At 44.1% G+C, this 16,081-nt stretch overlaps 2 protein-coding genes across 5 annotated transcripts in view; both read left to right on the forward strand.

Annotated features, from left to right (window-relative positions):
* The first annotated feature begins 39 nt into the window (after nucleotides 1-39).
* Nucleotides 40-10,707, forward strand: LOC139573203 (protein DBF4 homolog A-like). Of its 2 annotated transcripts, none has more exons than XM_071396405.1 (13): nucleotides 40-326; nucleotides 695-787; nucleotides 902-1,074; nucleotides 6,485-6,679; nucleotides 6,811-6,861; nucleotides 7,065-7,134; nucleotides 7,245-7,333; nucleotides 7,428-7,473; nucleotides 8,053-8,098; nucleotides 8,224-8,349; nucleotides 8,656-8,779; nucleotides 8,928-9,052; nucleotides 9,398-10,707. In XM_071396405.1, exons 1-13 carry the CDS (start codon nucleotides 287-289, stop codon nucleotides 10,263-10,265), a joined length of 2,046 nt encoding a protein of 681 aa, XP_071252506.1. In that variant the 5' UTR covers nucleotides 40-286; the 3' UTR covers nucleotides 10,266-10,707. The 2 variants fall into 2 exon arrangements, with proteins under 2 accessions (XP_071252506.1, XP_071252505.1); XM_071396404.1 differs by having other exon boundaries at nucleotides 43-326; nucleotides 8,647-8,779.
* Nucleotides 10,708-12,435: 1,728 nt separating this feature from the next.
* Nucleotides 12,436-16,081, forward strand: part of LOC139573207 (disintegrin and metalloproteinase domain-containing protein 22-like) — a 105,837-nt gene continuing 102,191 nt past the window's right edge. The window contains exons 1-3 of one of the 3 annotated variants that reach the window (XM_071396410.1): nucleotides 12,436-12,555; nucleotides 12,741-13,076; nucleotides 13,387-13,547. In XM_071396410.1, the coding sequence (XP_071252511.1) occupies nucleotides 12,986-13,076; nucleotides 13,387-13,547 (252 nt within the window). In that variant the 5' untranslated portion in view covers nucleotides 12,436-12,555; nucleotides 12,741-12,985. Of the gene's footprint in view, nucleotides 13,077-13,386; nucleotides 13,548-16,081 lie in introns of all 3 variants that reach the window. The other 2 variants (XM_071396408.1, XM_071396411.1) reach the window with 2 other exon arrangements.

Here is a 16,081-nt window from a genome sequence, read left to right on the forward strand (position 1 = left end):
ATAAATATGACAATAAATTATTCGTTAAGGATAAAGTCATCAGTTACTTGCTTGATCAATTTTTACTTTTAAAAAAGCCAGAAAAAATATGTGGAAACATCGCATTCGAAAGCAATGATAACTTTCAGCAACAACACCCCCTTTTTGGAATGACGGGATTTTTCGAAGCGGGAAAGAACATAGAACGTCTATGGCACAACAAAATATTATGGCAACAAAGTAATCTTAGCGGAACCAAAACAATTTAAAGATACTACTGAACTTTTGTGAAAATCGGTTGTAACAAATGTCAATTTACGGAAATATATTGTTTTACAAGACCACAGGTATATATGAACTTTTAGCCAGTGAGTTAGCAAGCTAACGTTACTTATTAGCTAACGTTAGTTAGCTGGCAGATTCCACTCCCTGTAGTTTAAAAAACAGGCTGTAAAAACAAAGTTTAAATTGCCGTGGTACGGGTTTGTTGTTTGCTTGTGCTAGCTAGGGTCTGTTCGTTTTCTTTGAAGTCCTATTTTTCTTTTTAAACTTCTCTAACTATGTCAATATTTACATTAACGTTACTCCTTAAACTTATTTTGGTTTTATTTTTTAAAGCTAACGATTTTATGCAGTTTAGCTAGATAACGTTACAACGGTTAACGTTAGCATCCATTAACTCAGTTTGTAAACATGTCTATTGCTTACAACACAGGAGAATACAAGGATATTCTATTCTCCTCTCAAATTATATTGAATAAGATGAAATCTAGACGCACCCAAAAGTCTACAAAACCCCGTTTACAAGGTAAGGGATATTTTTTAACATGTAACTAGCGAACGTTATTACTACATTTGTTGATGAGCCTTATCTTCAAGAAAGTTCCGTCAAAAATTGAAACTAACTTTGCTACTTTTTCAGACCCCAAACTCGCTGATAAGGGGCACAAGTCAGCATCGAAGAGCCATGCCAAACCACCATGTGAATCTTATCCTGCCCAAAAAAAGTATTTCACTGGGAAACTATTCTACTTAGATTTGCCATCAAACAGAAGAGCAGAGACATTAGAGAATGATATCAAACGGTTTGGAGGGGTAAGTGAATATTTGTTTACATCTGTTAGCATTTGACATAATGACAGACTGTAAAGTATTATAGCACATTGAATGTGGATGATACAGTTATCAGCTTGCCTGCCTTTAACAAAAGGGGATAATCATTCCTGAGCCAGCGAGATAGGGCATTCAAATTGACAGGTTGTGTGAATTGTTAATAAGGTGTTGTGTTGACATACTGCTGATCATGGACCATTTTGAAGTGAAATGACAACTTGCTGCCTTTCACACCAATGTGGCTACTGTCTACTTACTGTGGAGGGGAAGTGGCTTTCAGTCTTTTGGAACATAACTCTTCTAGTGATTGCTTCTGTCTTGTTACCGGAGTTCTCTCTGGTTGACTCATATTGATACAATATACATACAGTGAGTTATTGTCCATTTACATAGAAATTCATTTTGTGAAGTCAGCATACAAACACTACACTATAATACATGTAGTACGGAAAACATTGGAAAGTTAGTACTCAAGTCACACATATTTAAAGTCTGCGGCTTAACTGTCCGACCATGTATTGGGCCTGCATCTGTCCTATGTCCCACTGTTCAGCAACCTGATAGCTGACGCAATCAAGCACAACCTGCTCCTATTCTTGCTGAACAGTGGGGCCTATATCTCCTTCCGAAGTGCAGCAGCTCAAAACGTTGTGCAAGATTGTGCATGTGGGGTCCTCATAGAGGCCCGGAAGCCCCTTGCACTGCTGCCCGCTGTCATTTCTCTCTTTTCACCACCGTTTTAAATACTGTATTTGATTAATACTCTGGCCCAGGATGGACCTTGTGTATTCTCCCCCAAATCAAAGTTTATTTGTCACGTGCGCCGAATACAACAGGTGTAGACCTTACAGTGAAATGCTTACTTACAGGTTCTAACCAATAGTGCAAAAAAGGTGTTAGGTGAACAATAGGTAAGTAAAGAAATAAAACAACAGTAAAAAGACAGGCTATATACAGTAGCGAGGCTATAAAAGTAGCGAGGCTACATACAGACACCGGTTAGTCAGGCTGATTGAGGTAGTATGTACATGTAGATTTGGTTAAAGTGACTATACATATATGATGAACAGAGAGTAGCAGTAGCGTAAAAGAGTGGGTGGTGGGTAGCGGGACACAATGAAGATAGCCCGGTTAGCCAATGTGTGGGAACACTAGTTGGTTGGCCCAGTTGAGGTAGTATGTACATGAATGTATAGTTAAAGTGACTATGCATATATGATAAACAGAGAGTACGGTAGCACCAGCGTAAAAAGAGGTGTTGGGGGGGCACACAATGCATATAGTCCGGGTAGCCATTTGATAACCAGTTCAGGAGTCTTATGGCTTGGGGGTAAAAACTGTTGAGAAGCCTTTTTGTCCTAGACTTGGCACTCCGGTACGGAGAGAACAGTCTATGACTGGGGTGGCTGGGGTCTTTGACAATTAGGGCCTTCCTCTGACACCGCCTGGTGTAGAGGTCCTGGATGGCAGGCAGCTTAGCCCCAGTGATGTACTGGGCCGTACGCACTACCCTCTGTAGTGCCTTGCGGTCAGAGGCCGAGCAATTGCCATACCAGGCAGTGATGCAACCAGTTAGGATGCTCTCGGTGGTGCAGCTGTAGAACCTTTTGAGGATCTGAGGACCCATGCCAAATCTTTTCAGTTTCCTGAGGGGGAATAGGTTTTGTCGTGCCCTCTTCACAACTGTTTTGGTGTGTTTGGACCATTCTAGTTTGTTGTTGATGTGGACACCAAGGAACTTGAAGCTCTCAACTTGCTCCACTACAGCCCCGTCGATGAGAATGGGGGCGTGCTCGGTCCTCCTTTTCCTGTAGTCCACAATCATCTCCTTAGTCTTGGTTACGTTGAGGGATAGGTTGTTATTCTGGCACCACCCGGCCAGATCTCTGACCTCCTCCCTATAGGCTGTCTCATCGTTGTCGGTGATCAGGCCTACCACTGCTGTGTCGTCTGCAAACTTAATGATGGTGTTGGAGTCGTGCCTGGCCATGCAGTCGTGGGTGAACAGGAAGTACAGGAGGGGACTGAGCACGCACCCCTGTGTAGCTCCAGTGTTGAGGATCAGCGTGGCAGATGTGTTGCTACCTACCCTCACCACCTGGGGCGGCCCATCAGGAAGTCCAGGATCCAGTTGCAGAGGGAGGTGTTTAGTCCCAGGATCCTTAGCTTAGTGATGAGCTTTGAGGGCACTATGGTGTTGAACGCTAATCTGTAGTCAATGAACAGCATTCTCACATAAGTGTTCCTTTTGTACAGGTGGGAAAGGGCAGTGTGGAGTGCAATAGAGATTGCATCATCTGTGGATCTGTTTGGACGGTATGCAAATTGGAGTGGGTCTAGGGTTTCTGGGATAATGGTGTTGATGTGAGCCATTACCAACCTTTCAAAGCACTTCATGGCTACGGACATGAGTGCTACGGGTCTGTGGTAATTTAGGCAGGTTGCCTTTGTGAAACATGTTGGTATTACAGACTCAGTCAGGGACATGTTGAAAATGTCAGTGAAGACACTTGCCAGTTGGTCAGCACATGCCCGGAGCACACGTCCTGGTAATCCGTCTGGCCCCGCAGCCTTGTGTATGTTGACCTGTTTAAAGGTCTTACTCACGTCGGCTACGGAGAGCGTGTTCACACAGTCGTCCGGAACAGCTGATGCTCTCATGCATGCCTTAGTGTTGTTTTCCTCGACCCAAGCATAGAAGTGATTTAGCTCGTCTGGTAGGCTTGTGTCACTGGGCAGCTCGCGGCTGTGCTTCCCTTTGTAGTCTGTAATAGTTTGCAAGCCCTGCCACATAAGATGAGCGTCGGAGCCGGTGTAGTATCATTCAATCTTAGCCCTGTATTGACGCTTTGCCTGATGGTTCGTCGCAGGGCATAGCAGGATTTCTTGTAAGCTTCTGGGTTAGAGTCCCGCACCTTGAAAGCGGCAGCTCTACCCTTTAGCTCATTGCGAATGTTGCCTGTAATCCATGGCTTCTGGTTGGGGTATGTACTAGAGGTCGACCGATTATGATTTTTCAACGCCGATACCGATTATTGGAGGACCAAAAAAAGCCGATACCGGTTATGCCAATTTTTTATTTTTTTTATTTGTAATAATGACAATTACAACAATACTGAATGAACACTTATTTTAACTTAATATAATACATCAATAAAATAAATGTAGCCTCAAATAAATAATGAAAAATGTTCTATTTGGTTGAAATAATGAAAAACAAAGTGTTGGAGAAGAAAGTAAAAGTGCAATATGTGCCATATAAGAAAGCTAACGTTTAAGTTCCTTGCTCAGAACATGAGAACATATGAAAGCTGGTGGTTCCTTTTAACATGAGTCTTCAATATTCCCAGGTAAGAAGTTTTAGGTTGTAGTTATTATAGGACTATTTCTCTCTATACGATTTGTATTTCATATACCTTTGACTATTGGATGTTCTTATAGGCACTTTAGTATTGCCAGTGTAACAGTATAGCTTCCGTCCCTCTCCTCGCTCCTACCTGGGCTCGAACCAGGAACACATCGACAACAGCCACCCTCGAAGCAGCGTTACCCATGCAGAGCAAGGGGAACAACCACTCCAAGTCTCAGAGCGAGTGACGTTTGAAACGCTATTAGCGTGCACCCTGCTAACTAGCTAGGCATTTCACATCGGTTACACCAGCCTATTCTCGGGAGTTGATAGGCTTGAAGTCATAAACAGCGCAATGCTTGAAGCATTGCGAAGAGCTGCTGGCAAAACGCACAAAAGTGCCGTTTGAATGAATGCTTACGAGCCTGCTGCTGCCTACCATCGCTCAGTCAGACTGCTCTATCAAATCATAGACTTAATTATAACATAATAACACAGAGAAATACGAGCCTTAGGTCATTAATATGGTCGAATCCGGAAACTATCATCTCGAAAACAAAACGTTTATTCTTTCAGTGAAATACGGAACCGTTCGGAACGGGTGGCATCCATAAGTCTAAATATTCCTGTTACATTGCACAACCTTCAATGTCATGTCATAATTACGTAAAATTCTGGCAAATTAGTTCGCAACGAGCCAGGCGGCCCAAACTGTTGCATGTACCCTGACTCTGCGTGCAATGAACGCAAGAGAAGTGACACAATTTCACCTGGTTAATATTGCCTGCTAACCTGGATTTGTTTTAGCTAAATATGCAGGTTTAAAAAAATGTATACTTCTGTGTATTGATTTTAAGAAAGGCATTGATGTTTATGGTTAGGTACACGTTGGAGCAACGACAGTCCTTTTTCGCGAATGCGCACCGCATCGATTATATGCAACGCAGGACACGCTAGATAAACTAGTAATATCATCAACCATGTGTAGTTAACTAGTGATTATGATTGATTGATTGATTGTTTTTTATCAGATAAGTTTAATGCTAGCTAGCAACTTAGCTTTGCTTCTTACTGCATTCGCGTAACAGGCGTGCTCCTCGTGAGGCAGGTGGTTAGAGCGTTGGACTAGTTAACCGTAAGGTTGCAAGATTGAATCCCCGAGCTGACAAGGTAAAAATCTGTCGTTCTGCCCCTGAACAAGGCGCTTAACCCACCATTCCTAGCCGTCATTGAAAATAAGAATGTGTTCTTAACTGTTTTGTCTAGTTAAATAAAGGTGTCAACAACAAAAAAATGACGATTTCCGGTTGTTCTGAAAACTTGAAATCGGCCCTAATTAATCGGCCATTCCGATTAATCGGTCGACCTCAAGTATGTACATACAGTCACTGGGGACGACGTCCTCGATGCACTTATTGATAAAGCCAGTGACTGATGTGGTGTACTCCTCAATGCCATCGGAAGAATCCCGGAACATGTTCCAGTCTGTGATAGCAAAACAGTCCTGTAGTTTAGCATCTGCTTCATCGGACCACTTTTTTTATAGACCGAGTCACTGGTGCTTCCTGCTTTAATTTTTGCTTGTAAGCAGGAATCAGGAGGATAGAGTTGTGGTCAGATTTACCAAATGGAGGGCGAGGGAGAGCTTTGTACGCGTTTCTGTGTGTGGAGTACAGGTGATCATTTAACATGTTAATAGAAATTTGGTAGAACTGATTTAAGTTAACCTATATTAAAGTCTCCGGCCACTAGGAGCGCTGCTTCTGGGTGAGTGGTTTCCTGTTTGCTTATTTCCTTATACAGCTGACTGAGTGCGGTCTTAGTGCCAGCATCTGTCTGTGGTGGTAAATAAACAGCCACGAAAAGTATGGCTGAAAAATACTCTAGGCAAGTAGTGTGGCCTGCAATTTATCACAATATACTCTACTTCAGGCGAGCAAAATCTAGAGACTTCCTTAGATTTCGTGCACCAGCTGTTGTTTACAAATATGCACAGACCGCCCCCTCTTGCGTCTGACCCTGTGTCTCTGTCCCCTCTCTCAGACGGTAGAGAAGTTCTTCAGCAAGGAGATCAAGTACCTGGTGTCTAATAAGAGAGAGGCCAGGTATGTGCATTGTCATGGCCGCGACTCACTTGTCCCAAGCCCTGACTCTGGGCACAGCTCCCCCCACCCTCGCCCCCGTCCCGGCAGCCACAGAGACAGCCTCAAAGGAAGCTCCCAGGGCCAGGCAGACATGGTGAGACAACTATTCCTCTCTGTGTCTGTCACTGGTATCTGTATCTCAGTGGGATCATTTTCCATGATATGCTGTATAACTGAAGCTATCCATATATATATTTATCCATCTCTCCCTATTTCTCTTGACAGGTGGTCATAAGCAGGGGCAAGTCTTTTGTGAAGAGAGTTGTAAAAGAGCAGGTTTGTTAAGATCCTCACTAATGAGTTTGGCAAGCTATTTCCAACCTAATGCTACATGTTACTTTTATTGTTTCCGACTGATAGGCGTCAGGAACTTCAGGAAAGTTTGCACTTTGGATCGAAATGTTTGTTCATACTTCAGGAGATACTTTGGATTTCAGTTCTTTGGTTAATTAAGATGTTTATTTGTTTTTACCCTGTAGGTGAGAATACAGGTCAACGAGATCCTGTCCAATGCTCTGGAGTGGGGAGTGAAAATCCTGTACATTGATGGTAACATGTCTATTCATTTGTTTGATAAGAAATGTTGACATAATGCTTATTATGACAATGATACTTTCATATGTAAAAAAAATATTTTCTTGAATTTCCTTAAATTCCAGATGTAATAGCTTATATGGAAAAGAAGAAAAGGAATGTTAAGTATACTGCTGAAAAGCCAACCGCAACCACAGCTGCTGTCAAGAAAAGTGTAAGTCATGTTTCTGGATTTATATTTTGACAGTTATTTCCTGGAATAACATATCACTTACATGAGTCTTGTGTGTTATTCCTTACTAATGTAGGCCAAAGGAGAACCTGTAGGAAATCCAGCCTTCCAGAAGTATAAGGGTAAATAATGTCCTGTTGCATGTGACTCTGTTGTCTGTTTACCGCTTCATCACTGTGTTATTGTTATAGAGAACTTCTAAAACCTTCTACGTATATCATCTCAGTAGATTAAGGTTGATGTTGGTTGTACAATAACACTGGTACTCACAGGAGGTCGGTGGCACCTTAATTGGGGAGGACGGGCTTGTGGTAATGGCTGGAGCAGAATCTGTGGAATGGTATCAAATACATTTTTTATTTGATTTATTTAACTAGGCAAGTCAGTTAAGAACAAATTCTTATTTACAATGATGGCCTACCCCGGATGTCGCTGGGCCAATTGTGCGCCGCCCTATGGGACTCCCAAACACGGCCGGTTGTGATACAGCCTGGACTCGAAACAGGGTCTGCAGTGACGCCTCTAGCACTGAGATGCAGTGCCTTCGACCGCTGCGCCACTCGGGAGCCCATGTGTTGGATGCCATTCCATTTGCTCCGTCCAGCCATTATTATGAGCCGTCCTCCTGTATATCATTATGAGAAGTTATTTTACCCAGACATAGGCACTGTCTCTAATGCTTTGTTCTGTGTTTTGCTCAGGTGGAAGGATCCGTAAACCCTTTGTAAAGGTAGTGGACTCCAGCAGGTGGGTCTATAAAAGAGATGACAGACTCCGATGTCTGTAGTATTGACATATTAAGGCAATTCTTATTGTCATTTTGTTAGTGTTTGAGCATGTAATATAGCATCTATCTTATGTCTCTCTGCCAGACATTACCGTCCAATTTATCTGGCCATGCCGAACATGCCAGAGTTTAACCTAACGTCAGCTCCCCCCTGCAGTCCCTTCTATGTAGAGGACCAGGAACACTCTGGGAAGAGACCTAAAGAGCACGGGTATGGAGTCTCATTCACTAAACGCCTCACCTTTCTTAACCTTTCTTGTTGTGAACATAAAGAAAATCCACCAATTACAGAAGAAGCAGTGTGGCAGTATATTCCCATGTCTTGGCATTTGTGTTTTACCTGATTCACCAAAACATCCAGATTTTCCTACTGTTGTTGATGGGGATTGCTACAGCAGGAAACGGTTATGTATTGCTTAGCACCCTCCGGGACTAACTGCTAAGTCTTGGTTGCTAGGCAACTATATGTGATTGAACTCTGACCTGGCTATTACTTACTGACCTATAGGTGTCTCAGGAACCGAGGGGCGAGAGTGTCAGCCAGTGAGGAGAGGGGGCAGGACCCGGCCAGGAGGAACAGGGAGAAGAAACGTGGAGGCTACTGCGAGTGCTGCACGCTCAAATACAACAACATCAAAGCTGTGAGTTAGAATACATCTGTTTAATGTATGTAAACACAGTTAACACGTGTTTATAACGAGGACCTAATCATGTACAAAAGGCCTTCTGTACTTGATGTAGTGGTAGCAGACGTTGTGGTAATGCTTGACTTGTGTCTGTATTCTGCAGCACCTGCAGAGTGAGCAGCACAAGGCCTTCTCCAGAAGTGATGAGTACCTGGTGGTGGACAGGCTCATCACCACACTGCCCTTCAACTTCAGTCACGTCAAAACAACACAAACTCCAACCACAAGGTGCAGTAGTCTTACATTTTTACATTTTAGTCATTTAGCAGGCGTTCTTATCCAGAGCGACTTACAGTAGTGAGTGCATACATTTTCTAAATTCCCCGTGGGAATGGAACCCACAACCCTGGCGTTGCAAGCACCATGCGCTACCAATTGTCCACACAGGAGCAAAATATACCCAAATCAAAAGTAAACACACATATATTGAATGCTGTTCAGTCACATGTTTGTTAGGAAAACAAATGCAATGTTGTGTGAAACATTTTGCAGATTGCCTGTTTTTTTTTTTCACCCCTGATTTTCTATGCTGTGCTGATCACCACATCTCTAAGTAATTTTTTGTTCCCACAGGTCAAAGTACAGCATAACCTCCCTGTTGTGTGTTCCTGGACCCAGCATACAGAAGGAGGGAGGTGTGGAAACCAAAGAGCTGAAGGGGGGATTAATGTCCCTCTGGTCTACTACAGTGGAGCACCCTCTCTCCCAGAGTGTGGAAAAACCCTTGGAACAGCCTCGGAAGCACAGCCGAGGAGCCCCTGTTCCCCACAGCACCCACGAGGGGGAGAAGAGGTGCTCTTACGTCCCAGACAGACCCCAGCCCAAGCACAGATCCCTGTCCTGCAAACAACGCTGCCGACAGGGATCCCCGCGCAAGCACCCCCAGAGGGCTGGGCTGAGTCAGACACCTGTGTCTAATGCAGAAATAGACCCTTCTACCCATGACTCTGTCGCCAACCCCAGACTTTCCCATCAGGGCCAGAGAACTCACACAGACAAAGATGGCCACTCTTCATTTAGTCACACAGATGATTTACAATGTGGCGATCCAGCTGGACGTGTGAATTTCGATTCCAGTCAGCACGAGGTGGCAGGGCCTTCAGAACACCACAAGCTCAGAGCTTTAGAGGAGAGTGAACTGAGTCATGATACGTTGGCTGGGGATACTCTTCCCGGGAATACTGTGGGTGTTTCGGAGCTCGAGGCAGGTGACACGGAGACACACACCCCTCCTCCTGCCAGGACGTTACAGAGGAGGGTCAGGGATTACAGACGGAAGAGAAGGAAAGTTGAGAAGCAGCAGACTGCTCAGGAGCAGGAAAAACCGAGCAATGTTCCCAGCAGCTCTCTGCTGAACCTCTGGCAGCTGTTCCACTCCAGTGAGGAAATGGAGTGTGAGTTCAGAGGCTTTCCCAGCTGTTCAACTCCAGTGAGTACATAGACTGGGAGTTCCAGGCCTTCCCCAGCTAGAGGAGAGTGGGGGGGGTTTGGGTGACCCAGAATCTTCCCAATATGAGCACTAACTTGTTACGGACTCACTGTATGAACTTATTGTATGACAGTTTCATTGAGTGACATAGCAGATCTATTTGGGAACCCATTGACTGTGGCTCTTTAAACCTATGACTTCTATAAAGGGAATAGTTCTCTTCAGGTTGGGAGGGTGGTGGCGCAACACTGTTGTGTTGATTTAACCATGGCAGCTTTTAGTCTACCTGGCTTTTTTACCATGACTGGTTTTATCTGGAGAACAGGCTGGAGCACTATCCTCAGTCCTGTACAACGCCTGCATGTGTTCTGGTGTCCAGAGGAACTGCATGGTTGTGTTTTTGGTATGTGGTATTGTACATTTAAAAAATAAAATAAAAAGGGATACAACCGAAGGTCTTCTATTGAATTGTCATTACATTTCCGTACCTATTGTATAGGTGAAAAAGGTATCTACGTGACGTCTGTTTGATAAATGAAAGACTACCTAAACCGCTCTGACATTAAATTGTTTTTTTCCCTCAATCTACACACAATACCCCATAATGACAAAGCAAAAACAGCTTTTTAGACATTTTTGCAAATGTATTTTTTTTAAGTATTCAGACCCTTTACTCAGTACTTTGTTGAAGCACCTTTGGCAGCAAATACAGCCTTGAGTCTTCTTGGGTATGACGCTACAAACTTGGCACACCTGTATTTGGGGAGTTTCTCCCATTCTTCTCTGCAGATCCTCTCAAGCTCTGTCAGGTTGAATGGGGAGCGTCGCTGCACAGCTATTTTCAGGTCTCTCCAGAGATGTTCGATCGGGTTCAAGTCCAGGCTCTGTTTGGGCCACTCAAGGACATTCAGAGACTTGTCCCGAAGCCACTCATGCGTTGTCTTGGCTGTGTGCTTAGGGTTGTTGTTCTGTTGGAAGGTGACCCTTTGCCCCAGTCTGAGATCCTAAGCGCTCTGGAGCAGGTTTTCATCAAGGATCTCTCTGTAATTTTCTACGTTAATCGTTCCCTCGATCCTGACTAGTCAGGCCAAAGAGTTCAATCCTGGTTTCATCAGACCAGAGAATCTTGTTTCTCATGGTCGGAGAGTCCTTTAGGTGCCCTTTGGAATACTCCAAGCGGGCTGTGTGCTTTTCACTACGGAATGGCTTCTGTTTGGCCACTACCATAAAGGCCTGATTTGGTGGAGTGCTGCAGAGATAGTTGTCCTTCTGGAAAGTTTTCCCATCTCCACAGAGGAACTCTGGAGCTCTGTCAGTGACAGAGGTTAATCTGTCGCTGCACCTCCCTCCCTACCTTCTCCCACGATTGCTCAGTTTGGCCGGGTGGCCAGCTCAAGGAAGAGTCTTGGTGGTTCCAAACTTCTTCCATTTAAGAATGATGTAGGCCACTGTGTTCTTGGGGACCTTTTTTAAATGTATTTTTATTTAACTAGGTAAGTCCGTTAAGAACAAATTCTTATTTACAGTGACGACCTACGACGCTGGGCCAATTGTACGCCACCCTATGCACCCTATGGGACTCCCAATCACGGCCGGATGTGATACAGTCTGGAATCGAACCAGGGACTGTAGTGATGCCTCTTGCACTGTATTCCCCTGGGTTGTAGAATCATCTTGAATAAAAATATCAATTGGCCTAGAGGTTTTTTTGGGGGACCAAATATGTCACTTGTGAATGTTATTAGCTCTGGATTGCTCCTAAAATGCGCTATAGGCCTAAAGGGGTTTAATACATGATCAAGTTGTGATGATTTCTGGTGTATGTGTATGCTTGTAGGGGACCTGCTTACAGTAGTTTATCCATGGCAAAACACAATGCGCAACATCAGGAAGTAGCATTAGCCACTCCAGCATGGTAGTGGAAAATTGTGTTTTATTCAAATAGTACTTATATTTTCATGTTTTGTTAGACTGAAGGGCAATTAAACCGATTTTAGGAGGAAACTGATGCCTTTGCAGCCTGAACGGAGGATGTTTTATGTATGAGCCGGTCGCAGGGGGAGACCAGTGTATAGACGGCTGGGCACATTACAGGTGGACGCAGATGACGTAAAAGGAATAATAGCGTCATCTGGCTGTGGGTTGGGCTAATTATACAGCAACTGAGAATATAGTATAGAAAGAGCATGATGGGCTGTTATTACACAACATAGCAGTATTACAGATTGTTTATCTTGACCGTGCCCTTCAGTGATTGTGCCCTTCTATGATTATGCGCAGAAGCGGTCAGAAGGTAGTCTAGGTCTGTATGGAGATCGAGCGTGCACACTACAGTTCCCGACATCCCATCTTGGCAATCGCTGTTCTCCTCGCATGTTTACGCATGAGGCGCTTCTGCAGTGAGCTACTGGATATTGATGTGCTTTAATGTGTCCCCTCTCCTCCCTTCCTCTTACCTCTCCTCCCTCTCCGCTCTGTGTTCCATAGAGACTCAGATGCGCTCAGATGCACTTGGCGTAGAAACAGCAGCGTGAGCGTCTCAATGCAGGGGCAGCAAGAGCACCCCGATGGCCACCAGCACAAGAGACTGCGCTAAGCAGACGACCAGCGCGCGCTTTCATCTGTGCTTCTCAACCCCGAACCTCCTCTAGCGAAGAGAGAGGTGCCCAAATCCGTTTTAGGATATCGCTTTTTTTTTGTCCCTCTTTCTGTCCATTGATGAAGAAGAACTGATGACGATGTATCGGCGATGGTGGATTTCCCTTTTGTGCGTCTATGAACTGATGTGCATCGTTCATTCCAGCAATCATATGCCTCGAAATGGTAATGTATTTATGACAACAAATATTGCGATGTATTTTATTGGAATAGATCCGAATAGCAACAGCATCACATTCCATGTTATTATGCTGCCAGAGAGGGAGCCTGAATCCCCAACGTAAACAACCTCTAAAATATGCATTTAATGTAACCTTATGAAAGGGAATCTGTCACTATTTGAGGAAAGATATTCCAAAACCATTGCAGTGCTATTTCACATTGATTTATGTTTTGGTATAGGCGCTTGTAGCTGTGTTTTTTGCGCCAGGATGGCTATCGCAGTCTTAAACATCGCTGTTTCCTCCCTGTGCAGGAGACGCCTTGTCGCAGGCGAAGGCTGTTCGTGATGCGAGCAGGTTCGCGGAGAAGGAGGACACGGTCCCGCTCCGTCTGCTCTACAGCATGCACAACCACAGTCAAATCTCCCACGATGTCATCAGCACCAGGACTAGAGCCAGTTCCAGCCCCACACAGGTAGCCTACACAGTGGTGGTGTTATTTATTATGGTGACGGTGGTGATGGAGCTCCGCTATGTGCAGAGAGACAAATGCCTTTGGTACGCGTTGCTATTGGAGACATCCCGCTATTCTCATGTTGTTTATGTTTTTGTTGAATCATCTCCTTTTTACGCATTTCACAGATAATTCGGCAATATCATATTTTCACCTATAACAAGCTAGTTCTTTTGACTAGTGGTCTATGTACAGAAATATAGGCTATTCAATTTCGCCACATTTAAAAGCATAGGCAGTGTCTTTTCATTGAGCAAAATAAAGATAGCCTGGTGGTGTATTGTGGTGGTTTCTATGCACATACATACACAAAAGACAGGCTCAGGCCTGATCAGCAAAAGAGCCCATGCATGAAACACATGGGGATGAAGCCTATGCATTAGAATGAATAGACAAATAGGCCTGTAACATCCATATATGTTTAATACATGTCAAATATTTTGTTTTCGTTATATAGTAAGAGAGGTTCTCATTATTATAAAGGTGAGCAGACCTGACACAATATCTTCAGAATCTATTGAATAATGATTGGTTTGTGCCCTTACAATGGATTCGCCCGTAACCCACATGGCCCTATGTCTGAGACACACTGCTTCTTGGATGGTTAAAGAGAGTCTGCTCTCTATCTGGTTGGCATCCTTTACAGTTCACTGTCTGTGTGGTTGCTTTGGCTATTAAATGATCTGTTTGGTATGAAGACCTAGTCTGGATACTCAGATACAATCGTAAGGCTTTCTACCTCTGAAATGTACACGTTATAAACATCATCAGATTTCTATTCCACTATTCCTTCCTTTAATCTAAAATCTAGTTGTGTTATTGATATTAAAGTCCCAGTGCAGTCAACACATGTGATTTGTCTGTGTTTTATATATATTTCCACACATGCAGTTGGAATAATACGGTGAAAATTATGATAGTGCCCTTTTAGTGTAAGAGCTGTTTGAAAAGACCGCCTGAAATTTCAGCCTGAGCAGAGGGACATCGAGAGCACAGGCACAAGGGCAGACACTTTCATTACAGGAATCATGAGGATAATGCACTTTATAGTTTGACCAAACCATGGTTTTAGTCGCCCCAAAAATAGGACGTTTTGAGTGAGGTGACAATGTAGAATGTGCTCTTTCTCCGTTTATATGCACCCTTTCAGTTTGTTTACTAGTATAATGACAAGGTCAGAGCAGTTCCCTTTGCTCATACTGCGTTTGACTTTGAATGTGAGTTAACATGACCTCAGCTCAGCCTCTCAGAAAACCAGGCAGGCCCATCTTGGTAGGGCCATTGCCCACTGATCAGCCAAAGGCTCATTATAGAGTAGAATAACGGAAAAAATGCGCGAAAACCATCTGACATTTGCCAAATGGCCAATCTGCCCCTGGACGCTAACCTATTATGGGTTTATAGTTCCAGAGGCTATGCTAGGCTAAAGGCTAGCCTGCACGGGGCTCCCACAGGGTCAGGTAAAGGGCTGCAGATTATGGCAGGCAGGGGAGGTGTTAACCCTTTGTCTCTCACTCCAAGGTAGAGAGAACCAGGCTAGCCATGATAACCAAGCTAATTGGACACATCTGTCATTGGCTTCAACATTGTTTATATGACCTCACTGGTGTTCTATATGTTGAGCTCTAATAAGGAACATGAGCGTACGTCATTAGAACTGTTAACTTGGGACTGGAACATGTGTGCCAGATACTGATAAACTGGTTTGGCTTCATTTGTCTTCAAAATAAGATTCTTGTGCCGCCTAAAAGAAAGTTCTTGGGGGAAACACTGCCTCATCTTTTTGCCACTATTTAAAGCACAACTGCATCAGGTGTCTCCAGGTGAAATTTTACTGCCCCACAAAGAGAGAGAGAAAGAGAGAGAGATATGAGGAATCTTCATTTGATCTGATCAGTCGTTGAGTTTCTTGACATCCCCAGAGAGAGTTTTAAACTGACCTCAAATCAGCCACTTCGTCACACAGCCTGCATTCTCAGCGTCCTATTGTCTGATTCTGCTCTGATTTCGGCTGTTTTTAGCTCGGTATCATAACATCTGAAAGGAACCTGTCAAATCATTCTTAAACGTATGACACACAAAAATAACTATTTATAGACTTGCGTTGAGTCTACTATTTTCAGTTAAAGGCGTAACCTACTCTACACATTTTTAAAAGAGGAGCTTTGAGAAGAGCTCAGCTGAGTGCTGTTTAAGCGTTTCTGTGGAAGAAAAGCACTTATAGTCATGGGCCCATAGCCATCAGTGGAGTCTGCTGTTTGTGTGTGTGTGTGTGTGTGTGTGTGTGTGTGTGTGTGTGTGTGTGTGTGTGTGTGTGTGTGTGTGTGTGTGTGTGTGTGTGTGTGTGTGTGTGTGTGTACGGCTGTCTGTGTTGTAGTAGGATAACAGCCCTCCCTGGTAGGCCCCTAGCTCCATCAGTGGTCCTGCTATGATGCACTAATCAATGAAACAGGAGTCGCTGATGGTCTCGGTGCCTCGGCTCGGCCCAGTCAAAC

The sequence above is a fragment of the Salvelinus alpinus genome, chromosome 4 (assembly GCF_045679555.1).
Source record: "Salvelinus alpinus chromosome 4, SLU_Salpinus.1, whole genome shotgun sequence".
NCBI classification, from domain to species: Eukaryota; Metazoa; Chordata; class Actinopteri; order Salmoniformes; family Salmonidae; genus Salvelinus; species Salvelinus alpinus.